The sequence below is a fragment of the Ascaphus truei genome, chromosome 8 (assembly GCF_040206685.1).
Source record: "Ascaphus truei isolate aAscTru1 chromosome 8, aAscTru1.hap1, whole genome shotgun sequence".
Lineage (NCBI taxonomy): Eukaryota > Metazoa > Chordata > Amphibia > Anura > Ascaphidae > Ascaphus > Ascaphus truei.
In genome coordinates, this window is record NC_134490.1 from 100967992 (window position 1) to 100988944 (window position 20953).

General features: G+C 45.1%; 1 protein-coding gene across 2 annotated transcripts in view; it reads left to right on the top strand.

Annotated features, from left to right (window-relative positions):
- ZNF365 (zinc finger protein 365) overlaps positions 1-20953 on the top strand; it is a 143792-nt gene that overhangs the window by 89719 nt on the left and 33120 nt on the right. For both annotated transcript variants that reach the window (XM_075612973.1, XM_075612974.1), the window contains exon 3: positions 20564-20726. In XM_075612973.1, the coding sequence (XP_075469088.1) occupies positions 20564-20726 (163 nt within the window). The remainder of the gene's footprint in view (positions 1-20563; positions 20727-20953) is intronic.

Genomic DNA, 20953 nt, shown 5'->3' on the forward strand with positions numbered 1-20953 from the left:
GGGTATCAGGCTGGTGGTTCCACGGGTGACACCTGCGGGGATGAAGTGGTGGCCTCACATCTGTGGGGGCACCGCGGACCCGTAGTCTGCGGGGATGAAGCGGTGGTCCCACATCTGTGGGGACACCACGGACCCATAGGTGCGGGGATGAAGCGGTGGTTACACATCCGTGGGGGCACCGCGGACCCGTAGTGAGCACTCGTGAGTTCCCCAGACCCCCGTGAGAACCACCCGAGGCCCGCAGACACCTGTGGGTCTGACCCGGGGCTCCCAGACATCCGCGGGCCTACCGTGGGGACCCAATTGTGGCCCATGGTGAACCAAGTAGACCACCTGGGGGCCATGGAGCTTGGCGGGACCCACCAAAAGGCCTCCAGAACCTGTGTGAAACAAGTTGCTGGTCCCCTGTAGGTCTGTCAGGTGACCCGCCAGCCCGTCGGGGACTCACGTGGGGCTGGGGTATGAACCCTGTATGTAAAAGGATAAATAATGTATTTATGGGGGGGCACAGGGGCTGGGTAATGTATTTAATAAATAGAATGATGTTTATTGTGGGGCAGTGTATTGTTTTTATTGTGGTTACTGGGGGTAGGGGGAGGGGGTATTGGCCCCAAGGGTATGTGGGTTGGCCTCCCTTGTGGGTAGTGGGTGAGTGTGGTTAGGCCTCACGGGGTGGGGGTTTAGTGTGGGAGGGTATATAGGCCTCCCGAGTGGTGGGTGAGGGTGGGTTAACCTCTTAATGACTGTAGCGGTTAATAATAATAATTATTAACCATTTGTGGATAATAGTCATTGTGCCCATTACTGTACTGTATGTATTAAGGGGGGGGGTTATTTATTTAGAAGTATATATGTTTTTTGACATTAATTTGGGGAAGGGGGCACATAGTTGGTACTGGAGGCCTGTGGGTAACACCCGAGGGCCCCCGCCAGCCTATAGTATCATTGATGTGCATATATGTTTATGTTAGGGGTTATAGGGGTTGTTGGGGTACTATATATATATATATATATATATATATATATATATATACAGTGTTCGACAATTATATACATTTTAACGCCCAGGGCGTGTGGATTTAACCCCCGGGCGAGTAAATATTGGCCCAAGCAGCACACGTGTGTTTTTTAAATTTCCCGCGCTCGCGCTGCTGTTTTTCCCACGCTCGCACTGCTGTTTTTCCCGCGCACGCGCTGGAGAAAAAAAAAAGCCGGAGGCGGGTTCATGTTGTTGGGGGAGATTACCCCGCCTCCGGCTCTCTGAGCAACTTTCCCTCCTCAGCGCTTCCACTCCTCCCCCTTCTGGCAGCCAGCCCCTTCCACGCCTTGTCTGCCTCAGGCCCCTGCAGGGCCATTTGTCACCCCCCCTCCCATCGGGCCATCTGCCTCCCCCACCCCAATCTCTCCCGGCCTCTGTGACCCCCCTCACCCCAATCTCTCCCGGCCTCAGTGACCCCCCTCACCCTAATCTCTCCCGGCCTCTGTGACCCCCCCTCACCCCAATCTCTCCCGGCCTCCGTGACCCCCCCCTCACCCCAATCTCTCCTGGCCTCCGTGACGCCCCCCCGACACCCCAATCTCCCCCCCGACACCCGTGACCCCCCCCGACACCCCAATCTCCCCCCCGACACCCATGACACCCCCGACCCCCCAAATCTCCCCACTCACTCCCGATCTCACCTCCAACTCCGTGTCCCCGGCCTCCGGTGACCAGCCGCATCACTAGCCCCCCCACTCCTCTCTCCCCTGTGTCCGGATCCCTCACTGCCACCCGGTGACCCGCAGCAACAGCCGCCGAGGCCGAGGGCGACACCCGGCCTGCCGCTTCCTCGGCTGTCACAGAGACCGGAGACCACAGCGATCCACGGTGAGTAGGGGGGGGGGGGGAGAGAGAGTGTGTGTAGGGGGGGGAGAGAGAGTGTGTGTTTAGGGGGAGAGTGTGTGCGCTCGTGTAGGGGGGGAGAGTATGTGTGTGTGTGTGTGTAGGGGGGAGAGAGTGTGTGTGTATATGTGTGTGTGTGTATATATGTGTGTGTGTGTGTATATATGTGTGTGTGTGTGTGTGTGTGTGTGTGTGTGTGTGTGTATATATGTGGGAGTGTGTGTGTGTGTGTATATATATATATAAAGGGGAAGGGCAGTGGGAACAGTGCTAATGCAATAAAAATAGAAAATTAGTGACTATTAGACAACTAATAAATATAAATACACCCCTGAATATTGAGGTGAAGGCAGCCAGGAAAAATAGGTGACAAAAAAAAAAAAACACAGTGAAAACAGATAAAACGGCGCCTAAGGAAATAAAAATCTGACCAAATATAGTCCAATTCAAAAGGCTGGGATGAGTTCCATGGAAGTGTCCTCAATGTAATCTCAGACAAACAGACATGTAAGACAACAACATAAACGAGATAAAAAGAAAGAAAAAAAGATCATAGTGCAACTAAATACAAACAACAAATCACTGATATAGTATGCAAAATAAGACAGCAGTTTAATATAATGATTAAAAAGTAAATATAAAACAACAAACATGTGCTTGTTGGGCAAAAACCACTAATGAAGTGATGGCATCCAGTGGGGCTAAAAATGAGACCCTACTTACAGCAATGCTGATATGTATACGCCTGTAGCTCAATCACACTTAACACTCCGGGGCCTGGAGGGAGGATGATACAGCTCGACCGCCTGGAGACTCTGCACCGCTGGGAAGCACGACTCCTGTGGCTCCACGCCGCCAGCCACCACACCTGTCCTCAAACGCGGGTCAGCTCTTGGGTAGGAAGCCACCCAAGCTCAGTGCCGCCGAAGGACTCACTGGGACAGTCACGCAGACCAGAGGTCTCGCGATAGTCAATGACGTCACCACTGTGAGCCGGGACAGGGGAGGGACGCACGCAAGTGCTAGGGGCTCAGACAACCAAGGCCACGGAGGGAAGGGGAAGGGCTAACAGGGAAGGAGGCCAAAATGTCTCTGCCAGAGAATAGTCCACCCTACGCGTTTCGTGACGTCAGTCACTTTGTCAGGGGCATGATGGGAAATAAACAAGTGGCAGTACATTTATACTGAAACACTAATTAGCATATTAGCTTAAAACACAATATTAAAATACACTCATATACAAGCAGACTAATACCAGTGATAATGACATACAAGAACCATAAAAATATAAAATAAAAATACAAATATAAGGTAAATAAAAATAAACATAAAACACCTGTTCTTAAAGGAACAGTACACAAGGAAAACATTCATAGGATTAAACATAACAAGAGACTTAAAACATGGAAGAATACCTGTACCAATAGACAACAAGCAGCAAAAGAGGACACAACTACAAGGTGTCAAAAAACCCTCACTATTTAACCAAAAATGCAGCTAGATCGAATTCAATATTCAGACCATTGGGGGATAGCGTTTTAAGTTCATATATCCAATATGACTCACGCTTGCTAATACCATTAATTTTATCTCCCCCTCTCCAATTGCCAGGATAACTTTCAATGGCCTGACATTTGAGACCAATAGGATTCTGTTGATGGTGGGTTAAAAAATGATGGGACACGCTATGTGTAGTTAGACCTCTTTTAATGTTGTATATGTGTTCGTATATACGTCTCTGGTAAGACCTCCCTGTGCGGCCTACATATTGTAGCCCGCACGGGCACTGCAATAAGTACTGTATATAACAAATACAGAATGGCAGTCGATATATGAACGTATATCATATATCCGACCGGTGACGTTGGAACTAAACGCACTTTGTTTGGAACTGTACTTGCAAGCAGTACAATTACTGCAAGGAAAAAAGCCTTTTGGATGTTTCCCCAAGCTAGACACCTTAGATAAATTTGGGCAAGTGGGAGCCAGTCTAGATTGCAAGTTAGGGGCCTTCCTAAAAATAACAGCTGGTTTTGGGGGAAGAATTTGAGCCAAAACAGGATCTCTTAGGAGGATAGGCCAATGATTACACAAAACCTTCCTAATTTGGGGGGCCATAGAGTTATACTGCGTTATAAAGGAGACCACATTATTAGAATTAGATTCTCCTTTGCCCTTCTTGTATTCTAGAAGGCCAGCCCTATCAATACCATGAACCTGTGACATAGCGTGAGAGAGTAAATCCTCTGAATAGTGTCTATCCAAAAATGTATTCTTTAGCTCACTCGCCTGAGACGCAAAAACCTCATCATCTGAGCAGTTACGCCTCAGGCGGATGAACTGGCCCTTTGGGATGTTGCGCAACCACTGAGGATTGTGCTGACTGGTGGCCATTACATAATTATTGGCTTGTACACTTTTGAAGTACGTTTTTGTGCTTATATGATTATTAGCAGAACTGATATTCAAGTCCAAAAAGTAAATAGAGCCAGGATCGAAATGACAAGTAAACTTAAGATTTAGATGATTATTGTTAAGATACGAAATGAAAGAATGTAATAATTGTATGCTACCATTCCACACAAACAAAATATCGTCTATATAGCTAAGCCAGAGCACCAAGTTTGCTCCAAGGGGGCAGTTATTCCAAATAAAATCCTCCTCCCACTGCCCCATAAATAAGTTTGTGTATATATGTGGGAGTGTGTGTATATATGGGTGTGTGTATATATATATATATATATATATATATATATATATAAGAATGTGTATGACACCAGAGTGTCTCTGTCTCTCTCTCTCTCTCTCTCTCTCTCTCTCTCTCTCTCTCTCTCTTTTATTTCTAGATACAACATTTACAACTCTCACACACACACACACACACACACACACACACACACACACACACACACACACACACACACGTTACAAGGACTAATTGAAGTATAATGTAATAAATACATTTGTCAAAAACGAATGTTGTTCTGACTAGGAATTTATTAAATGTATTTTATTTATATATTTTATTTTAAAGCGGGGTTGGGGGCGGGGTTGGGGGTGGGACTAGGGGTGGGGTTGGGGGCAGGGTTGGGGGCAGGGTTGGGGGCGGGACTAGGGGTGGGGTTTGGGGCGGGGTTGGGGGCGAGTAGATTTTTTGGTTGGGCGAGTAGATTTTTGGGTGATTTGTCGAACACTGTATATATATATATATATATATATATTAAATTTTAATTATTTATTTATTTATTTAGATATATTTATTTAGTGTGGGCCTGTTGTGTGTGATTTTTTTAAAATTGTGGGTGAAGGGGGTATTAGCCACAACGGTGGTTGTTTAGGGCTTGCGGGTGGGTAGCGGGACGCCTTAACCCCTTCATAACCGTAGCGGTATTAACTGCTACGGTCGTGAAGGGGTTAAGTGCACCCGCAACCCCCCTGCAAGCCCTAAACAAACAACAAGGGCCAAATACCCCCTTCAACCACACCCGCTACCCACAATAAAGCTGGCATGGTTGGTTAACCCCTTTTTCCTGCCTCGGATGCATGCCGGGGGGCTCCGGTGCTGGTATCAGCTCCGGAGACCCCCGGCATCAATCACAGACAGGAAAAATGCCTGATTTTTTCTAAGTGTCTCCCTTGCCGATGCTTCTCCCCACCGACCCGCCAACTTTGAGTTGGCAAGACGATTTGCCGAAAAAATGGCTTTTCGGGACTGCCGATCAGCTCCGATCAGCACCGAAAACAGGATCGGGGCTTCTAGAATACAGCCGATTTTAAAAAGTGCCGAAAGGTGCCGAAAAGTGGCTTATCAGCAGCCGTCTGCCGATAATTTTTTATCGGGGACAAAAAATGCCGATATGGCCAAATTATCGGCGCTTACTGCATTCCAAAGGCATTTTATGCCGATAAAAAACTTTTCGGCGCTTTGTGCATAGAGCCCTGTGTGTGTTAAACATAATTTTACCTATTTTGGGGTGGGAACCAGCTTAGCTGGCCATCCAGCTAGGGAGGGCTAAAGCTACGGTTTAGTTAGTTTTCCCTTAAGTGAATAGGTGTTGTTTTTATGTGTTGTTTTGACTTAAAGGGACGGTGTGCCTATTGGTGTATGATTGAATCCCTGTAAATAAACTCCCTGTATAGAGAAAGGCTATGTTTCCTGCCTTAAATTGGAACTAAAAGAGACAGCAATGTGGTGTGGGCATCACAATATAAACGAATAGACGATACCATTCTGAGGCTAACGAAATGCTTTATTTGTGCGAGCTTTCGAGATACACTGATATTTTCTTCCGGCGATGTTACAATGGATAAAGCAAGAAAGGTTTTTACTTAAAAACAGTGTCTCCTGGAATGTATCTGACTGAAGCTTATCCCTCCCCCTGTGCAGTATGTGATTTATGACTTAAGGTGTTAAATGGTCCCTGAATTTTAGTGATGTAAGCGTATGTGTATATGTATCTGTGTGTGTGCATGTCTGCGTGTGTGTAAAACAAATATATATTTTCATAGTACTTCTCCGTGTAGGGAGCATGCTGCTGGCGAAAAAATTGGCCATACATATGTGAAAAAACAAAGTTGCAAACCAGTGAGTCTCTCGGGAAGAGATTCACACTTTCAGCATAGAGCTGGATATCTCTCGCCAAAAGTCAGCAGTCTCATCACAGAACTGGAAATCTCTCAAAGGGAATTTCACAGACTCTGTGTAGAACTGGGAGTCTCTCAAAAGGTGATACACAGTCTCGTTACTGATCTGGAAGTCTCTCAGAAAGAGCTTCACACTTTCAACACAGAGCTAGAAGTCTCGCACCAGGAAATCCGGTCTCCGCACAGATGTGTGTAAATGGAAGCATAACTACGGAAAGGTCTTTAGTTTTATAGAGACTTTAAAAAGAGAGAACAGAAACCCGGCAGAGGAAGTTTCATATCGGACTGATCAAGTCAGTGAAAGAAAGGACAAACTTTGCGGAAAAAAAGGTGAAGAAGCAAATCCAACAAGAGAAATTGGAAGTACAATTGGCATATCAAATCCCTATGTCTTCAATTAGAACTTTCTCAGTTCAGAGCAGACTCTGAAAGAATGAAGAGAAGCGTTCTAACACTCAAAAAATACTACAGAGCTCTTATCCAAGGAAGGTTGAGGGAGAAAATTATCTGCACAAACGCTATGCGACGGTCATCATACAGGCTGCCTACAGAGTAATGTAATCTCACCAGCTTTATCGCCAGATTAAAGCAGCCTGCCTTCTCAAGTCAATATGAAGAATACAACAAAGAAAGAAATATGTACATTTAAAACAATGTGTAATTGTGATCCAGTCAAATGTTAGGAAGTATATGCAGCAATGATACTACAGGAAAAGGAAGGAAGCTGCTTGTATGATTCAGTCCAGACATAGGTCCTACATTACAAGAAAGCTGTGCATTTCTATAAGCACACTCGCAATGTCGTCTCAGTGCTACAATCGGCTTTCCACAAAACATAGTAAAAGAACAACCAAATTGCGACTGAGAAGCGCATGGCCTGGATCAGATTCCTCACGATGAAAGCAGCCGCTATAAAGATTCACTCTTTGGCTTGAATTAGACAGAACAGTATCTGTGATCTCACCTCTAAGGATATAACTGTGGTTGTCCACTCATTGTTACAAAGGGACTAGAATACAGGTTTGCCAACCGAAAAAAAGAGAGGACACAGGTAATGGTTAGGTGTGAGGAGAACGACAACAAAATTGATGTACCAGAATTTAAGGATCCTGAACCAAATGAAAATGACCTCTCTACTGATAAGGAGATCATGTTTTTTGTGGATAAGCCGTGATGGATAAGAAAGATGTAGACTGGGCTCCCCTGGTACTGAAGGAGCTTCTTTATGGTGCTACTATAGTAGAGATACCCTGCCAGACATCATTTGGGACTTTCCACACATTGAAGAAGCTCAGGATGGATAACTTAGCAAATTGAGACAGGAAGGCCCAAGACTATAAGTCTACAGACTGCTAAAATAGATGTCACAGGAGTCAATCGGAGTTGATAAACTCTGCCAAGGTTTTGCTGCCCAAGATTAGTGATGCTGAACCAGACATAGGTGGTCACCCTAGTGACAGGGAAGAGACGACAGCTCAACGTGTGAAAAAAACTTGTTACCAAGCGAGTAAAAGAAGTCTTGGTCAAATGGAAAAGGAGCTTGAGCTTTACATAGTTACATAGTAGATGAGGCTGAAAAAAGACATACGTCCATCAAGGACATGAGGCCGCGCTGAAGCAGGGACATCTGCTCCAAACCTTGGACTAACAGATCAGCAAATCCCTTTATTGCTCAGTACAGAGACTTTATATGTACAGCCATAATAGTACCTGTTTGGGGTGGAATCAGCTTAGCTGTCCATCCAGGTAGTAAGGGTTGAAGATGAATGTACATGTAACGGGTTTTCCCCCACCTTATCGCAGATTATACTATAGGGCGGAGAACATATATTGTTACCATGTGTGCAGTGCGTTACCTGCTGGCTCACAGGAGGTCTGAGCTTCCGCCAAGGGAAACCTGGGGCAATTATACTATGAGTGTTCACTTACGATGCAGCGCCTCCACCTGCGATGGCTCCCACCAGAGGGGGAGTGGTTCCTCGCAGGACAATCACAATAACCATGTACACGTATGTGAGATAACCAAAGAGCTTTTAGTTGAGAACACAATAAACACAGATATATCACACGTCAAATAACACGCATCCCTCTCTAGAGAAGACACTAATCACAGCGTATCACACCACTCTACCCCTGAGCCACGGCGGACGCCAACACTTTATGCGTCACGGCGGATGCCAATACCTTATGCGCCACGGCGGACGCTGACGCTGGTACAAAGATTGATCCCACCCCGTGCCCAGTAACCCCAACCCAATGTCTCGCACTCCCAAGTCATATAACAATGTGTGTGTGTGACTGCGCAGCCACTATGTCTGGTGATAGGCCTTGTTGGTGCACGTGAGTTTTGTGGGTTACCTGCCCGGGCTCCAGCCACGGGTGCTGCTATACCACTGGGGTTGGATCCGCCGGGATATCCTCCTACGCGTGGGATGAATTCCGGCGTGGATAATATCACCGCAGCTCCGCACCGTCTGTACCTTGGCGAGGATTTGTCTGCTGCCAGCAGGCAAGTGTCACTGCTTGCTCGGCCTCCGTGAAGGTAGTCCAGCTCTCTTTAAGGCTAGGGCTTGAGCCCAAGCCTCGTGGCGGGAAACACAGCGTCCGCTGGATCCCTAACTAGCGAATAGCTAATGGGGCAGGGTCCCTAACCTAGGGCCTGTCCCTACAACACTCAACTAGTGTGACTCAGGGCTACCTGGGGCCTAGGGGAATTACTGGCCTAGTGCAGAGAGTCACTGACTCCTGCACCCTACCTCCTTCCCCTAGCTGCTCCAGTCACCAACTCTCTGTCTCCAAAACCCCGCGAACTGTATCAATTCCCTGCAAGCAGGGAGCTCCTGCAGCCATATTGGCTCCCTGGCGTCACCTGGGGTTCCCTAAGGGTCATGGGATCTGTAGTCCCTGGCCAATACCTTCCCTGGTAGGCTAGGGCTTTGCGGGCTTTATTTAGCTCCCTTCTGCGCATGCGCGAGCTCCCTAGGGCTGCCTGACTGTTCCCTATTCTGCTCCGGCACTCCAGTGCCTTCCCTGCGCATGCGCGAGTGCTGTGGAATGGCGGCGCCCTACTCACCGGCTGCCGGGACCCTAGCGACGCGACCGCGGCCTTAGCAATGGCCCGATCGCGTCCCCGGCAACCGGCCATAGGCAGGGAAGGACGCGTGGCTCCCTGCGCCTGCCCCCACCCTTGAAAGTAGCCATCGCAATCTTCGGCAGTGCACGTGACCATGCTGCGCAACCAGGTAAGATGGGTGACCTGGCTACATACAGTTAGTCTCCTAAGAGGAGTAGGACTTTATTTTATGATTTTGTTTTGACTTAAAGGGACGATGGCCCTGTTAGCATATTATTTATCCCTGTAAATAAACCCCAAATAGAGAAATACTTTGTTTCCTGCCTTAATCTGTGACTAAAAGATGCTACCACTTGGTGTGGGCATCACAATATATATATAACACCTACTCACTATTCTGCCCTTGCAGGAATAAAGGCTACAGGGGTTGTGTCTATGCTTTGCCTATGCACATAATTCCTTGAATAGGAATTTGAAATCCAGAGGAGGCGGACAGAGGGAAAGGGGGAGCTGAGTTTCTCTACACATGAAGGAAAGGCAGAAAATAAGTGAGAAGGGACCTTGGTCACTGGTCATTCACTCGGGGGAGAATTTTCTGCTTCGTAGATGCAAAGTGGAGGAGAGGGGATTGCTTTGTCTATTCTATGTATCCATCCAGTAGATAGTGTTGCCAAATCCACCAGCACTAATGTGAACACTGAATTGTGTCATATTACTGAAGAAACGAGTCCCTTTTCATTGGCAATATTTTGCGGTTACAATGTTTTTGTTTTGTGTCTCTGCTACAGATATGTGCTTGCCCACTACAATCACAATATAAAAAAATCTCAACATTATTAAAAAGGTTCAAAATTATAATATTTTTTAGACTTCCATCGACATTTTTTCTGGCTGTCGATTTGACTTCTATAAAATTATTGTGAAATAATTTACTGTACCCTATAAATAAACATGCAATATTTAATGCTTAAAGTACAGTATGCACATGTGTGGTCTGTGGAATGCATATGCGGGTCTTTTAATGTAGGCGCATGCGTGGTCTATGGAACACATCCAGGTATATTGGGAATGACAATTCTACTGTACGGTTGTACAGTACTGTACGTAAACTTGTTAAATTTATATTTACCTTGATTAGACACCTTGAAAATTAGATGGCAGTGACCCAAGGGGTGTGCTGTACGAAGATGTTCGAGTCAATCATGTAGTTAGGATGTACAGTAGGTTCATCTTGTTTTCGGGGTAGGATGGTCCATACTGGTAATAGTATTGGGGTAGACACTCCACAGGTTGCAGCAGATACTTTGATAGAGGCAGATTGGAGGGACTGGTCCAGGAACATTTATTATTCAATCTCCTGGTCCAGACCAATCGCTTTCTCCTTTGAAAGTTGCCTTTATCGAACATACCCATCCATGATGCGTGCATGGCCCAGCACCCACCCCTCTTGCCTGGATGCGGAGGAGTTCTTATAAAGCAATCATTAATCCTTAAGTTGTGTCTAATAGAATTTCTCCACCCTTCTTGGTTTGATGTTTCTTTGTAGAATTTGCACTTGTCATCGATCTCAGAGTTGCACTCTTATCTGTCTTGACCTGAATGGCACAATATATCATATAGGCATTACTGCAAGCTGGTCTTGTATGGCAAGGAGTAAGCGCCATGTCCCATGCCATGCACAGCACAAAAGTTATGAGAAAGACTCCGTGAATGCATAGTGTTTTTTTTAACAAAGTGTGAAACTGCAACAGTAGATATGTACTGTACAAGGTCAGTAGACAAAAAGACATGCGCATTTCATCTTCTCTTCAGACACCTGCTTCAGAGACTGTACTGTAGCCTTCAGAGTATGATAGGCAAAGATATTCAGTGAGCCACCTGCCGGACACGCACTGAACTGCAACTATACAAATAATAATTCTGTCTGACCACAAATGAGATCCATGCAGGCTCAGTGTGATTAGATGCACGGCGAGGCCGTGGATGGGGTGCACAACTTTTGGGGGCAGTTTCACATAAATCATGCTTTATCTGTATCTATAATAAAAGATAATGTGTCTCTGTTAGTCTTTCAGACATATAGCTCCAAGACTATGAAACTTAGACCTGAAACTTTGCATGCATACTAAGGAGAAACTAAGGGATATTTTTTATTTGGGGAGATGGTGTTTTTTTTTTTTTTGGACTGCTCCACCTTTGATTGTTTGTTCCCTCTCTGCGAGGCTGCTGATTTGTCAATTTCTTGTCTCGGGCCGATGATTGGCCTTTGCTTTGCAGGGAGGTATGGGGGTTGTCACCATGCTGAGCTGGAGGCCTTCCAGATATTCCTTGGGAGAGCTTAGGCTGTGGGTTAAGGTGTGTAAGAGAGGGAGGGGGTGGGGGTTGGTCATATAAGAGTGGAAGGGGAAGAGGTGTAAGGGTGTAAGAGACAGATGGGGAGAGGGAGTGTAAGAGAGAGAGAGGGATAGAGGTGGGAGTGTAAGGCTTCGGCCATTTTATCTGCTTGCTTGCTGAAGCGTGCTGACGCGTGCTCCCGCTCAGCACTGAGCCCCTACAGTCGCAATTAGAGCGGCTTTAGTAGTTGCTCGCCTACGCTTCCGCAAGCGCGCGGAAGTGTAGGTCTTAGCAGATTTTAAAATTCCCCCGCTTGCCGGCACGACAGGCCGGTCACGTGAGCGGTTTGCCCAATGAGGGCGAACCAGCTCCGTGATTCCACTGGCCCGCCCCCGGCCCGCCCCCAGCACGCCCCCGGCCCGCCCCCTGATGGCGCGTAAGGCAAGCAACCGCAAGGCCAGGGAAATCACCCGCTTTGCCTGCGCCTCAGCACGCCAGCGGTAAGCCTGGCCGAGGCCTAAGAGAGGATGGTCACTGATGGGGTGTGTGTCACTGAGGGGGAAGGTCACTGAGGGAGTTTGTCAGTGAAGAGGGTGGATGTCACTACAATTTGAGGGGTGAGTCTCAGTGATTGGGGCTTTGGAGTACAGCCTCACTCACTAGAAGGTAGAAATATTGATCAGGAGGATAAAGAGGTTGCCATCATCGAACACAGTTTCAAGTTTCACAGTTGCAAGTCTGCAATGGAAAAGATGACTCCAGAGTACAGCAAAAAGTACAAACCCAGGTAATTTAGCGAGTATTATTAAAACATTCAAAAACGGATACGTTGGGGGAAAGGGGTGGGTTTGCATCTTGCCAGAATGTCCAATTTGTCCAGTGCATAAAATGAAATAATTTCTAAGGTTCGGGCCTGAGGTTCGTGGTCCCTTATTTGTGTACGAAGATAAGCCAGGTGTAACCAAGTTTCAATTAATTTATGTTTTGAAAGGTTTTGTGTATTGCTGACAATTACTTTTGTTCACATTCGTTTCATATAGAATCAGCAACAGAAGCTGCGCGCCTTCGTTTATTATGCATTCATTAAAATAATTATTTACTGGAAGCCATAGTGCTTCAGGCTGTATAAATAATACCTAATTTGATGCTTGAATAATAATGATGTTTTTCAGATGTGAGGAAGAGGATTTGGATAATAGGACATTCCTTTGTACATTGGGCGGCTATGAGAGCAACACATTGTTCATATGTTACTAATCTAGGTTTGGCAGCCAAGATGTGTGCAATGATGGGGTTGGGACACAAGGGACTTAAATAGAAGCAAATTTTGCCAGAGTTGCTGCTGAACAAGAATAGGTTTGGGTTGCCAGGTATAATATGTATTCAAGCAGGGGGTCATGACAATTGTAATCTGCAAACTCTGGAATGAATTCATATGATGAAAAGAGGTTTGTCACAAGTTGCTTCAGCATTCCCAAGTACAATTTTAGTGTGGTCATAAGTAAAGCCGTGGTTGGTTTGGTTGGTTCAGAAACGTGTAAAGCCTTTAGAGAGTTGCAGGAGGAAGCTGAACAAAGCAGTGGCTGGGTTCGTTAAATCTATTGGAGGTATGGTGGCTATTTTGAGCAAGAAAGCATGCATAGGAAGAATATTTTTGTTGGAAGGGCAAAGAGACAAATTTAAGGTATTACATGGCTTGTGGTGGGTTAATTCTGAGCATGGTGTCAGGAATGGTTAAATTATTGACAATAGAGTTTGTGTATTGGTGCTCAGAATGCACTAGAAAAATGCGCTGAAGCTATTCACAATGAAAAACTGTTGTAGTGCAACCCCTCCTTTATACTGGGTGAAAAATAAACCAGTGAAATATAATGGTGGGTCTTAATCTTCAGCTAATGATGATCCGTGGGGTATAGCGCTGAGAACGCTGCCCAAATTCTCCCCCCTGTAACCTCATGAGAGGTTTACAATTTACAATCTTCATTAAGACAGCATTCAAAAGAGAAATATATATTTACTCTCTTTATCTACCTTTTTCACATTCACAGTGTGAACAAGTGACGATTTTAGGATCCCAGACACAGAAGTAGTTGAGGCAGCGCACAGCTCAAAGAATAGACCAGGTCTTTGGAATGTACTAACGTTTCTTTATTCTATCGACATGTATAAAAAAGGAGGTACAAAAAACCCTCCTATGCATTTCACGCCTGTGTGGCATGAAACGCGTAGGACGGTATTTTGTAAAATCTTTTTTTTTATTTTTATAACTTTCATTTTTATTTGGTTTTACAATGCATACATTACATAACCACCCATTTGCATGTATTAATGAATACCCATATGCGTCAAAAGGAACACAACATTTAGACAAGACGACAGACTAACTAGACATACGACATATACAGACGAAATTGGACAAACGTGACTTACAGGACGTGGGCGGGACACATAAAGGGTACCTGGTTGGGCAGGTGGGAGGGAGGGAGGCACCGAAGGTTACTTCTGCGGGGGGAGGAGATTCACCACGGTATGTGTACTAGCCTGTTCTGTTTGGCCGAAGGTTGTGACCTACTCTACCCGTTTCTATGTCATTGTCTGGTCTGCTTTGTCAAAGGAGAACACATCTGACTCTATTAGTGCAAAATTGTGTCGGCGTCTATCCCCGGGATGTCTGTTTGGGCTAACCATGGGGCCCATATTTTTAGAAATTTTGCTCCAGAGTCGTTGACCCAACTAGTCAACTCTTCCCTCTGGCAAACATGCCAAATTATGTTCCTGATTTTGGGTATAGCTGGCAATTCCGGTTGTTTCCATAATGTTGTACTATCTTTTTTATCCACGTGGATAGAAAAAAGAACCGTTGGTACGTTCCAAAGACCCGGTTTATTGTTTGAGCTGTGCACTGCCTCAACTACTTCTGTGCATGGTTACATTTTTAGTATGGTTGTGATGGTAAGGGAGGATCCTGGCTAGGAGGTGGAGCCATGGTTATTTATGTTTCTCTCGCTTGGAGTTGAGAGGTTAACTTCATTATGTAATGGCTTGAGTTCTGGTTTGTTATGATAGTTTAATACATTGTGGTGCAGGCTTATCACCACCTTTTGTTTGTGTCTGATGGAAGTTATTTAATTTAAGCTACAGTATGTTCAGTTGTTAAGGGTAATGCACCATACAGTTCTCATGAAAGCCCCTGTGACAATTAGCTATAGGGTGACATTGGACTGGGTATGACCCCTGATTCACCTTGGTCTGAGGAGCTGAAAGGTGATTAGTTACTGGGTAGCTGGTGAATTTAGGAGGAAAAGTGGTATGGTGTTGCCAGGTGGATATAGGGCAGGTGTTTAGTGATTGGTTGAAGGTGTGTTGCTAAGCTAAGGGGAAGGGTCAAATTATTGGCTAAGAAGAGGGTAGGCAGGGAGTAGTCAAGTTGGGTGGGAATATGGGGGTATAAATAAAGGGCAGAGACAAGCTATTTTCTATCACTCACCTGTAAGAAGACTGTATCAAGACCCCCCCCCCCTACTACTGTTAACATATATGTTTAAATGTTTCTTTATTTTTACATATTTTTTTGCAGCACAACGTTGAAAAAAGTTTATTCTGAGCATGGTCTAATTAAATTGTTGGTATGGTTGTGATGATAATTGAGGCTCCTGGCTTTGTGGCAAAGCCATGGTTATTTATGAACTAAGTTTCTCTGGCTGGGAGGTGAGAGGTTAACTTCATTATGTAATGGTTTGAGTTATGGTTTGTTATGATGGTTTAATAAATTGGGCTGCGGCCTTACCACCCCATTATGTTTGTGCCTTATGTAAGTTAAGCTCAGATTAAAGCATCATACTGTTCCCATGTGAGTAAGAATGTTGGTGGATTGTTCTGAGGAAGGGATGTATTTTAGCAATAATGTGGTGGTGCAAATGACATGATTTGGAGAGGTAGTTACTGAGTGTTTGCGATGAATGAGAGGGAGGAGTCAAATGACACCTAGAGGTTGGCATCTAGCTTGGGGTATCGGGGTTATGATGGAGTCATCTATTGCTAGCGAGAAATCTGGTAAAGATACAGTATAGGGGCCTTATCACTAAACAGTGATAAAATCAGTGCATTGCCGATAGACTTTGCATTGTTTTATCGCGCAATAAAACATGTTGGTAAAATTGATATTCACTAAGAAAAAATCCAAGTTTTTTAAAGTTTGATAAAAAAAAAAATGCATCATCGAACGACTTGTTTTTTTCTAACTGTTATCGTGCTATAAATCCTATTGATCGGCAACTGATTGAAACTGCAGCCTGGAAGAGCTGTACGGAGACGCTGCGTCTCCATGCATGGCTTTAAAGCAATCGTACAGTTTCAATATTAATTTTAATATGAGTGTACTGGAGCAAGGGGTCTCCTTAGCTGAACTGCATTGATTTCAGCCTTGGGGACCCCCTACTTCCCAGGATACAGGCCATGTTACGGGTTGCCGGTATCCCCGCAATGTTAAAATCCTCCGCGTCACGTGACATGGGGGTTTAAATCCTGCAGAGGAATACGGGCCCGCCATACTGGGGCCTTTATCTCGGGGAGTAGGCGGTCCCCAAGGCTGAAATCAGTGCGGTTCAGCTCCCTCACACTAGTATGCTTTTTTTTCAAATCATAACCGTAGTGGCTTTAATTTTTTTTTTACTTATAGTGAACGTGAGTAGCGGGTCTCCTGAGCTGAACCGCATTGATTTCAGCCTTGGAGACCCCCTGCTTCCTGAGATACCGGCACAGGTAGGGGTTGCTGGTATCCTTGCAATGTTTAAATTATTCTCCTGTGTCACATGACGCAGGAGATTTAAACGCACAGGGGATACTGGCACCCCATACCTGGGCCTAAATCTCGGAAAGCAGGGGGTGCCCAAGGCTGAAATCAATGCGGTTCAGCCCAGGAGACCCCCTGCTCACGTACACTATTAATAAAAATAAAATTAAAGCAGCTTCATTAACTTAATGCATTGGTTTGCAAAGTGTGGGGCGCGCCCCTCAGGGGGGGCGGGAGATTTTTCTGTGGGGGTGTGGGCGGTTGCAGGGGCCTGCCCTCTTTCCCGAGGCATTTAAATTAAATGCCGGGGGATCGCGTGAGGCCTCTGCAACACTATACTCACCTTGACTGTGCCGACATCACTCGTGTCCATGGCAACGCGGCATCAAATCACGCCACGGGGTCATGGAATGTGACATCACACGCATCAAATGACGCTGCGGGTCACGTGATATGATGTCACATGACCCAGTGGCATAATTTGATGCCACATCAAGGCAGGGGAATGGGCGCGAGCACCAGCAGGGGGAATGCAGGGGGGCACAGCTGCAAAGGTTTGCGCTCCCCTGCCTTAGAGGATAGCAGGGGTTAAGGCACAGTAGCTGGGTTGTTGGGGGCAGAGGGGGTGAGTGAAGGGGGTACTTGGGCCAAGGTGGGTGGTTAGGCCTGCCAGGAAGGTTGCAGGAGGAGTTAACCCCTTAATTACCATAGCAGTAGTTTCAGGAAGTAAATGGCAATGGATTTTGGCGCGCTTCTGGGGACTACAAAAACGGCTAGGTGAGTACCTCTAGTCACCTTGAAAAAGAGCTTGTGCTCGAAACGCGTTGGTGGGGGGCTCTGTACCCCATAATGCTGTTATATTTTTTCTTGTAGAATCCATTAAACTATTTTTTTATGGGAACTAGCTCTCATTGGATTTTCTTTATTCACTTTTTTGATCCTGTGTGTTTTGTGCCTGCTTTTTCCCCTCTGCATACTGTATGCACATCTTATAAAATAAGAAATTACATTATTGGAGCTATTATGGGCTTTTTAATAGGTTATGTGTCAAATTCTTGCAGCCACAAAACTGAAGCAAAATCATCAGTGCAAAAGAATTAATTTGGGTCCATTTCCAGGATAAACAGGGTGCCATTTTTGCATTGTTTTTGCGCCGGTTTTGCAGCAGGGAAACTTTAGTAAATAGACCCCCACATCTCACTTTTGCTCCTGTTTTTTTAGCTTAAACAGTTTGATAAGTAACCTCCATTGACTAAACTCCTTACATCAAGATTATTTTATACTGTAAATCTCCTCTCAATTAAACAAATACAGTTTAATGAATACATGGTCATGTGATAAAAGCTGCCTCATGGAGGTATTTGATTGATATCCCTGTGAATATATTTGCCCTTTAGAAGAAATTGCAAAGAGATTTCATACTCTTTTAGATGTATGTTATTTATAGCTGCCAAGAGACACATTTTCTTTTGTAAACTACCGAAAGCATGGATTACCAGGTAAGGTAACAGTGGCGCGTCTTTGTGCAGTTTCTAAAATGGCTAATATAATTTAGTCACTTAGCTTTAATATTACCAGATGAACTATTCTGATATGATTCACTGTCGTATGCGCTATTGAACAGTTTTCAAAGCACTTAAAGAACATAAAGCATACTTTGGTTACATGGCAGGCTATTTCAGCTCAAAGACCTTTTAGCAAGTGGAAATGATGTTATATTGGAGATGTTTAGCACAGTTACAGACAATTAAAAATGAAACCATTTCATGAATGTGATAAATGCTAAATGAAGCTAAAAGTATTTGGAATAGGAGCATGTGGGTCTTCCTAATGTAGCAATTTTTAGTTTCTTGTAGACATCAGTATTTGTTTTTAGAGACACGAGTAAGATTTTTAACTAAGTTTGATAGTGTATGATAACTGACAGACAGAATATTTATACTGTAGCTATTTGTTCCTAACTCTTCCCACCTTATGGGGGTTATTATTGCAACTAAAATGTGTATTCTGGAAAGTGTTACATGATAGGAAGTTAGCGATTTACATTCTCTATCACGGCTGGCAACAGATTTCCCACAGCCTAGGACTAGAGTTTTGCCACTGCGACCCCCCCCCCCCCCCTGTGTCGACACCTCATCATTCCCCACCCTGTCAGCGGTTTTGCGAGCTCTTCCCTTTCACATCTGTATTTCTCTCACCCCTCTGACTCTCGCTCTTCCCCCTATCTTCTTCACTCTCCCCTCCTTCTCTTATACCCCTTCTCTCTTCTCACTCTCCCCCCTCCGCTATCAATCAATTACCCCCCTCACTCAATCCTACTCTCTTAATGCCCCCCCCCTTACACTCATTTCCCCCTCCTTCCCTGGCCACACATACAATTCCCTCCAATACCCAAACAACCCCTCCCCTCACACAATAATTACCTCCCCCAATTCACACACAATAACAGCTCCCAATACAAAATACTGTAACACTACCCCCCAAATACAGACACTACCATACCCCCGATACAAATACTAATACCCCCCAAAATACAGACACCACTACACCCCCCAGATACAAATACCACTACCACCCCCCAGATACAACTATCACTACCCCACCAAGATAAAATCACCTCCCCAGATACAATTACCACTACTAACCCCCAGATACAATTACCACTACTAACCCCAGATACAATTACCACTACTAACCCCCAGATACAATTACCACTACTAACCCCCAGATATAATTACCACTACTAACCCCCAGATACAATTACCACTACTAACCCCCAGATACAATTACCACTACTAACCCCCAGATACAATTACCACTACTAACCACCCAGATACAATTACCACTACTAACCCCCAGATACAATTACCACTACTAACAACCCAGATACAATTACTACTACTAACCCCCAGATACAATTACCACTACTAACCACCCAGATACAATTACCACTACTAACCCCCAGATACAATTACCACTACTAACCCCCAGATACAATTACCACCACCCCCAAATACAATTACCACCCCACCCCCTGAAATATGATTACCACCACCCCCTAAATACAATTACCACCACCCTCCCCAAAATACAATCACAACCACCCTCAAATACAATTACCAACACCCCTGGTGGCCACTGCTGGGCCCCAGCTTTGCCCAGCTGCTGCCTGCCTCTCTCTCCCGCCGGTGCGTGCCGGAAGCTGGGGTTTTCTTCTGGGTGCACTCAGCTTCTGGGAGAGAGAGGATGGCGTGTGAAGAGGCAGGCAGCAGCTGGGGGGAGCCGGGGCCCGGTGGTGGCATTCAGAAGCCAAGAAGTTGGGCGCAGAAGTTTATAGAATGTACCCCTTAGGCTGCGTATCCCATTCAGTATCATATTAGCTCTTATAGTAATTCAGCCACAGACTATGGTATGGCTGCAACTAGACATCAGTAGTTTTATAACAAGCCAGTTTTTTTAAAAGGTGCTCTGTGGGATACACTTTGAATATGGCTTTTATTCTCAGTCTATACAACTGTTTGGGTCCTATTTTACCCTTCCTGCTCCTGACAGATTTGGGGAGAGTTTATATTGGACAGTCGGAGAATCTGGGGATAAACTAAAGAGTTTATATATAGTATAGGAATATCACATTTGTCGTGTGAGGTCCTTGCTTTATTCTCTTATCAATGGCAAAAATCTGATTTGACCAAAATTTCCCATTTCTCATTTTAATCATTAAGAAATTTGACCAAAATTACTGCTTCAGCAAATATAGAATAAGCTTCCTGTACCACCAACTACTTACAGGCGTGTCGAATTGTTCATACCTCCTCTTATACTTTGCCATCTCTTGCAGAGAAGTTGTCACAATCAACCATTTCCTGGAAGCAGCAGCAGAGAAGGAATTTTGGGGGAAACGGAGGCTTCAGCAGTTCATTGAGAATCTACTCCAACGAGTTGAAATTGCAGAAAAACAGTTAGAATATTATCAAAGTCGAGCAAGTGTTGGCGATGCTGTGGTAAGAAAATAACATTTCAATGTATGTAAGTTGTACTATTGAGTTTTTGTACAAAAGGAAAATTGGCTCAATTCTTGTGTCCAAACACTGCAGCAAATTAATTGTACATAGACCCCTATGTGTATGCAGGGTTGCTGACAGGGGAGGATAGCCGGGACAAATGTCCCAGGCCCAGAGGCTCGGGTGGGCCTGGCTGACCTGGAAAGGAAGTTGAGCCTTAGCAGAAG